Source organism: Poecilia formosa, unplaced genomic scaffold (genome assembly GCF_000485575.1).
Source record: "Poecilia formosa unplaced genomic scaffold, Poecilia_formosa-5.1.2 Scaffold756, whole genome shotgun sequence".
Taxonomy (NCBI): Eukaryota; Metazoa; Chordata; class Actinopteri; order Cyprinodontiformes; family Poeciliidae; genus Poecilia; species Poecilia formosa.
Genome location: NW_006800695.1, coordinates 43,878 through 52,216, shown reverse-complemented (window position 1 = coordinate 52,216; position 8,339 = coordinate 43,878). Strand labels below are relative to the sequence as shown.

At 34.9% G+C, this 8,339-nt stretch overlaps 1 protein-coding gene across 1 annotated transcript in view; it reads right to left on the bottom strand.

The window, feature by feature from the left end:
- The window catches only part of LOC103131410 (butyrophilin subfamily 2 member A2-like), a 26,378-nt gene that overhangs the window by 7,475 nt on the left and 10,564 nt on the right, over window positions 1–8,339 (bottom strand). The window contains exons 9-10 of the mRNA XM_016666626.1: window positions 326–370; window positions 2–237 (exon numbers count right to left, since the gene is read on the bottom strand). Coding sequence (XP_016522112.1) covers window positions 2–237; window positions 326–370 — 281 coding nt within the window. The remainder of the gene's footprint in view (window position 1; window positions 238–325; window positions 371–8,339) is intronic.

The window sequence follows — 8,339 nt, the reverse complement described above, 5'->3', positions numbered from 1 at the left end:
GAGGGATTTCATGTTTATCTGTAACTCCGATCCACCAGGACTTCTTGAGGTCTACATTTGGATCTGCTAAGGAAACCTCCCAGTAGTGTCGTCCAGAAGAGAAACCAGGTGATCCTCTGACTGCAGTGAGACAAGTGACTCTGTCTCCATCTGGAAACTCTGCATCAGCATTATCTTCGAGTAAAGAACCCTTCATTTTTATTAGCTTATTGTCTGTGTCCACCAGTTGAACATTCACTGTTAAAAATTGAAAATTAGATTATAATCAATATAATCATGAAGAAAAATGATAAATGAGAATAATATTAAATAAATGTAAAATTACCATAATGCTTGGATGCTTCTGATAGAGTCGTTGGCTGCCGTGTTTCTGGACAGAAAATCAAGAAGAGAAACATCTTAGAAATGTGATTTTGTATTAAGAAGGTCTTGTTTTGACTTTATTAACACAGGCAGCTTTAAATAGTGTGTCCTACCTTTAGACAGAAGTGGTTTATTCTCTGAGGATAAAATGCAAAAATAAATGCAATTTTAGCTAGTTTATGTCACAAGTACAAAAACTTTAAAACTATCTACCATTGTACAGAGACATTTTGAGTTAGAAGAAGATGAGAGATTTGTAGTACTGAAAATCTGTACCCAACACTGTATAGATGTGTAATATGTTCATGTTTTTAATGTGTCCATTTCAACCCTTCAAGCATTTAGGGCAAATCAAAATAACTTGAGTGTGATTAAATGCTAAACTTCTGATCACTGAGTTGGAATGTCTGCATGATTGGACTGTATTGGCTTCTTTTGTGAAGTGCCTTCAGATGACATGCTGTGAATTGGCACTATATAAATAAATTATGTTGAAGTGAAATTAATTAAACTGACTCACACAGAGACAGATGTATGAAAGAATTTTGTCTGGTTTCTTACCCTTAGGTCTGTTCGTACCCCCTGAAAAATAAAGATAAAACTTTAGGAAGTGATTCTAAACCCATTATGACTTATTGTCATATTTGTTGTTTGTGTGAGGATGTTACACAGTGACGTTTAGGATGTTTAGATGGATAAAGAGGTTCATATTTTGACATTTAGGCAGACAATTTGATTTAATGTACTAAAACTAAATTTAAATTATATTTATTTATTTATTCATTTATTTATTCTTAGAAATTTAAAGCAATTTAAATGTTAAATTATCAGTTTCATTGGCACTATATGAATAAACTTTATTTATTTATTTGTAAATTTTCAAAAATATTATTTGTAATTTTTACATTATGGAAAATCACTGTGGAGAAAACAGGTATGAACTTTTTTGTTAATTCAGTTCTTACATGGTTAAGAGATGAAACTTTAAATCCCAGTATCAAAACAGACTTACTGTGGTAAACTGCTTTTGTCTCAAAATCCTAAGTAAACCATGGAAGTTCACACTTAAAGTACGTTTGTGGCAGTTGTGTCTGTACAATATGATGGACAAATACTTCTGCTGTGATAGTTGGTAATTATGATGATAGTTGGTCTCTAATGTTCTCTAACAAACATGCGAGGCTCCAAGAACAGCTGGATTTATACTGTGATTAAAATACATGCATTTGGACTCTATTTGCTAGTTAGGTGACTTCCACATGCATTAAGTGGGACTAGGAGAGTAAATGGAGCTCAAAATAAATGAATATTGATCACATGTTTATTATTTCAAAGATATTTTAGAAACCATTAATCATTTTTTGTTCCAATGTCCTTCTTTGTCTTATTTTATCATGTATTATCACTTAAAAAACACAGTAAAGTTTGATTCTAATGGGGGTAAATACTGTTTTAAGGCACTGTACATATTTGTACTATCTGTTATTTAAACATCCTTGAGGTTTTAACAGTGTACTATCAAATCTCATGAGGAGTTTCCTCAGCAGTAAATTGCAAATTTTGCAACAAATGTACATTTTCTTACTGCAGTCTGAAAACAATAAAACAAAACCACATGGTTATGTCTTTAGTCTAAGAACGTCATTTTGTGTTTGCTGTGTTTTCTTTACCATCAGTTGTGTCATTTCCTGATTTGGACTTGTTAGTTGAAATAAATATAAAAACATATTACAAGACATGAAATTAATACTCATTAAAATATCACCATGCTTTAGATGTCAAATATGAGTACTCTCTGACTTAAATCAAGCAATTACTTTTCTTTCCAAAGTACAGGCAGCAAAGGCACCACAGGACTCCAAATGCAGCTAATATAGCCAGAAGTGTCCCAAAGGCCACCCATCCAGCTGAGGAGCATTCTGTCTCTAAATAAAGAGCAAATATTGTAAAATAAATCAAATCTTTCTCTTAAAAGGAAACTTGAGGGTAACATCAGATACCTTCTTCCAATGATGCAGAATTTTCCAGACGCATTCTGGTCTCTTTTGGTTCTTCATTGAAGAGCCCAACAGAGCAGGAGACCTCAGAGGGACTGGAGACCAGAACCCAACTATGGACTGAATAAAAACCAGCAGAGTTTTTGCTAAACGACACATTAGCAGGTGTGAGAGCTGTTTTGCTGTCTGACCAGCTCAGCTCAGGCTTTGGATACCAGCCGTCAGATTGGCAGCTCACATTAACTTTGTTATCGTCTTTCATCACTGCTGACAGGAGAGGTTGGTGTCCAGTTTCTGGAAGAAGAAGAAGATGATCATTTGATGTGGACATCGTTTTGTTTGGTTTTGTTCTCGTTCTGTTTCATGGTTCTCACCTGTCACACTCAGACTAATAGTTGCGGAGTCATAATCATCAAAGCTGCTGACAAGGCATATATATTTTCCTGCATCTTCAATTGTGACGTTTTCCAGCTTCAGGCTGACATCACCTGCCTTTAATCCACCTGATGTTTCTTCCTTTAAGCCAAGTGAGACTCGGCCAGCGTACGAAGCTTTCTGGGATGAATAGTCGAAAGCTCTTTCCTTATAAAGCAGGACTGGAGTATCATATTCATCACTCCTTTGATACCAGTGTACCTCCATATCTTCTGCACTCTCAGAGAAGGTGAGCCAGCAGGGTAAAATGGCTGTATGGCCTCGCTGGACTGAGACAGGAGACTTTATTGAAACCGTAAAAGTCTCTGAAACTGAAAAGAAAAGAAAATCAAAATCAGAGTCATCTTTTCATTTTGTTGCGGTATTAGATGAAGCATGTTAAGCGAATAAAAACACAAACATGTTGACAGTTGTTCTTTATGGGGCATTATTGTGAGTTTGTGTCCTTTGTTTTGCAATCCCCAGGCGATAAGAGCTACTGATGAGATAGTCTGAACAGATTTTGCTTTGTTGAAATAATTTTTTTAAGGTAACAACTTCATTTTGAAATGAGGACATTTCATTTAAAGGGGGGAAGTATGTAAGATGATTTCTTTTTCCTTTTCAATTAATGTGGTTTTATGCAAAATCAGTTATTTACTAAAGATGTTCCATAGCTAAGGAATTGTGCTGTACCTTTAAGAGGAACTGATTCCTCTGGTTGGTTTTTATAAGGGCCCGAGACAGGTTGTGTTCTGTTAAAATGGCGGTTGAATAAAAGTCTGGACAGCTACGTTATTCCCTCTCAAATATAAATATATAATTTAATCTTTAAAACAAGGTTAAATCAGGTAAACTGAAGACTTCACAGATATATATTTTTACACGCACACATACATGTGATTACATGCATATATCGATCTATTGAATTGATAGATCTATATATAGATGTATATATATACACACACACATCATTCTCATTTTTACCCCCTCCCCGAGATAGCCCTGACCCCTCCTTCCTCCCCCACCCCCCAACTTTAAAAGTCTAGCTCCGCCACTGTTCTCATGGTTGGCCCTATATATTTCTGACATTTTTTTTTTATTTTTTATTTTTTTTATTCAAAACAGCGTGTTTGATAAGGTTTGATAATAATGAAAACTTCACACTGATTGATATTGTGTTTCAGGCTACATGGCTACTGCATTAAAATATAGAGATCAGTGATTCTTGAGAATAGGGACAAAATGGGTTTTAATTTTCCCATAATTTTTTTTGTTATTTCTCAACCTTATGTATTCAAATATGACAAATAATGTTTTGGAAATGTAAAGATGCTAAGGTACAGGCTCCCAGTTGCAACAATTTTTAAAAAAAATTACATTTTTAATTGACCTGACCTAGTACGTTGTCATCACCATCTGACAAAAACAAATAAAAAATAATTTTTAATGACCCTATTAGTGATATTTTTACTCATTTTACAGACAAATGCTTCTCAAGAAACAAAATAAATATTATTTAAAACAAAAAACAACAAAAAGGCCATCTGACGGAGTTGACACTGCATGATGGAGTTGACACAAAACTGAAAGTGGTGACAAACTAGTGAGTAAAATGAAAAACTTGGTACATGTGAAGTAATGCAATTTATGTAAAATACATTAAAATGAATTAATTGCACANTAATAAAAGAAACTTGACGGTAAAACCATGTACCATCTTCTAATGATGAAGGATTTTCCAGACGCATTCTGGTCTCTTTTGGTTCTTCATTGAAGAGCCCAACAGAGCAGGAGACCTCAAAGGGACTGGAGACCAGAACCCAACTATGGACTGAATAAAAACCAGCAGAGTTTTTGCTAAACATCACATCAGCAGGTGTGAGAGCTGTTTTGCTGTCTGACCAGCTCAGCTCAGGCTTTGGATGCCAGCCGTCAGATTGGCAGCTCATGTTAACTTTCTTATGGTCTCTCATCACTGCTGACAGGAGAGGAGAGCGTCCAGTTTCTGGAATAATAAGAAGATGATCATTTCATTGAGGATGTGGACATCATTCTCTTCGGTGGACATCATTCTCTTTGGTTCTGTTTCATGGTTCTCACCTGTCACACTCAGACTAATAGATGCACTGTCATCATCATCAGAGCTGCTGACATAGCATGTATATTTTCCTACATCTTCAATTGTGACGTTTTCCAGCTTCAGGCTGACATCACCTGCCTTTAATCCACCTGATGTTTCTTCCTTTAAGCCGAATGAGACTCGGCCAGCGAACGAAGGTTTCTGGGATGAAAAGTCGAAAGCTCTTGCCTTATAAAGCAGGATTGGAGGATCATACTCATCACTCCCTTGATACCAGTGCACTTTCATATCTTCTGCACTCTGAGAGAAAGTGAGCCAGCAGGGTAAGATGGCTGTATGACCTCGCTGGACTGAGACAGGAGACTTTACTGAAACTGTGAAAGTCTCTGAAACTGAAAAGAAAATCAAAATCAGAGTCATCTTTTCATTTTTTGTGGTACTAGATTAAGTACATTAAGTGTTTCAAAGTAAAATGTTCCCTTGATTTCAAGTCTGTCTCAGGTTTTTCAGTAGACGACATGCTTTATGTTAAATTAATTTCCCAAACAATAAATAATGGTAGTTGTGGTTCATTGCAAGGTAAACATAAAAAAAGAAAACATCAAGATAATTTTTTTGTAAACCAGTAACATTTACAATGTGGTTGTGAATTGATATTTCTGCTGCTTCAACTCTATTTTTCTAAACTGCTGGTTCCAAAAGATCATGATAGTTTTTTTTTAGTAATGATATTATATTAACAAAAACACACAATTTTATTATAACATTCTGATTCAATTATTTATTTACTATTTTTTATTTCATGAATGAATGAAGAAATCATTCACTACGGAGTAGTACGGTAATTCTTTACACAAGCAAGAAGAAAAAAATAATTTCTCTTAGGGTCCCCCTAGTGGCCTCTTTAGGTAACAGTTCACTGGTAATATTAGCTTCAGTGCAAAGTGCAGAGCGTCAAAACCTCCAGAGCACCGTGAAAGATCAGTTAACAAAACAATGTCGCAAAAAATTGACTTATTCTTCAGGAGAAGAAAAAAAGAAAGAGTTAGAACAGAAAAAAAGCCAAGAAAAAAGTATGTTTGTATTTCTCTTTGTAATATAATGTTTATTCAAATATTTGTGGAGCTGCTCATTGAAAATTGGCTTGATGGTGACCTTGAAAGGCCCAGTTCAACAGCCAAACATTTATCATCATCATCATCATCATCATCATCATCATCATCATCATCATCATATTAGATAAAACAAAGATCATAAAAAATAAAGTAAAAATAAACTCGGCACAATATTGTTCACAGAGTCACAAATAAATGGTGACGCCAGTGGTGCCTCAATCTTGAGGTAACCTCACATACGGTTACCTAGTGCACGGTTTACTAAAATTGCAATAATATTATTGCATGACACAGATAACCTACACATTAATTTGTACATAAGTTTTTATAAACATGGATAGCACTACTACACTTTAAGTGTTGGCCTCATACCTTCACTGCATGCCACATAAAGTTTCTGTACTCTGCTTTTTTTTATTGTCGCCACAGATGGGCAGTGTATAGCGGAGTACAAACGTTTTTAAGAGCTGTCTTTACAGAGAATGAACACAAACCAAATTTTCTCATCAGCCTATTAGCTTGTGCATAAAGAACGAACAGCATTTATGAAATGTCCCAAGTATTTAACTTCATTACACATGTTGCACATGTTGATTCATATGCTAGCATCTGTCAAGAATTAATTGTAGATGTTGAGAATGGGTTGAAGAGCAAAACTGAGTTTAATGATCATGTAGAAAATAACTGAAACCAAGAAGCACAGGTGAACAGAGATACAACGAGTACAAACTCTGTTCAACATAGGAATGACTAAAACAGTAGACAAGGATCCCGCAGGGAGCAGAGGACACATTTGAGGTTAAATACAATGAGGGGGCGGCTGGGGGAGGTAGCCAAAACAAGAAACTGGAAAACACATATAAAACTCAAATCATCACAGCATCTTTGTACTGAGTTTTAACTTTGAATGGGTTGATTCCTGTGGTTGGCCCTATATATTTCTGACTTTATTATTATTATTATTATTATTATTATTAGTAGTAGTAGTAGTAGTAGTAGTAGTAGTATTCAAAATAGCGTGTTTGATAAGGTTTGATAACAAAAATTAAAACTTCACACTGATTGATATTGTCTAGCAAAATGTTTCAGGCTACATGGCAACTGCATTAAAATATAGAGATGAGCGACTCTAAGCGGTAGTTGGTGATATGTTGTTTACTGCTGAGCATCATCATTTATGTGGCTAAAATAAACAATATTTTACATCAATGTATAAGTTATGTGAAATTAGTTTGAGCGAACAAACAAAGAATTTGACTTTAGTCCTATAAATGCTCCATAAAAATGTTAAGATCTGGTGATCTAACAAGGGTTTATCAGGAAAAGTCACTTTAACGGATAAATGAAGACGTCATGCAGACATGGACTCTTAGGGGAATACTGCGCTATAAATAATGATGCCGGGAGTCGGAACTTACCGGGAGCAGCGCAGCAGGGTGAGGAAAGAAAACCCAGAAACCATAAATAAATCATCCGATTACCTGGGATAGAAAAAAATATAAATAAGAAACTGTACGAGCTATAAGAGGATTGTGTGTCAATCCTGTTTGTGGTATTGATTGACAACAGATGACATGATGAGATCAGCTTTACGGAATGAAATCTAGGTCATATTTACCTGTGAAAGCAGCGATTGTAACTCTCGGTTTACCCATTGGGTCCCAGTGAATCAAACGTGACATAAATGTAGCCACTAAAAAACGGTGATGATTCCTCCTGGGTTTTAGACGTGATTCAAGTCCAGGAGGGACGAGCTGATACCTGCTCGCTTCTGTGGCTTAGTTATAATAAAACAAGGCGTGAAATAGACGTGAAGAGAGACTGCTACGTTTACTTTCGATTTCGGTATGCAAATATGTAACCAAACTTGTTAATTCACTATTCATAAAAAGTCTCTTAAAGAAAATGTGGCTTGGATGCCTATAACTGAAAAAGTTTCAGTAAGGTTTACAACTTCATTACTTTTTCATAGCTTATTTAAAAGAAGGTTATGAATGATAAATCAGTGATTCTTGAGAACAGGGACAAAACAGGTTTTGGCTAAAGCACAAAATTTGAACAAAATATATACAAAAAATAATTTTTTCAAATATCTGACTAAACTAACCTGGGTCATGTGAGCACAACAATGTATATTTTCCTGGGGTTTGCTGAATATTTTTATTTTATTTTAAACATTGTAGTAGGTGGACAGTGTCTGTAAAATCCCTTGTCCAGGAGCAGAACTCAACACATTATAATAGTTTAAAACAATTAAAGTAATAATAAGATAATATATTTAAGTATACATAAGTATACTTAAATATATTTAAGTATATTAAGTATACATAAGTATACTTAATATACTTAAGTATACTTAAGTATATT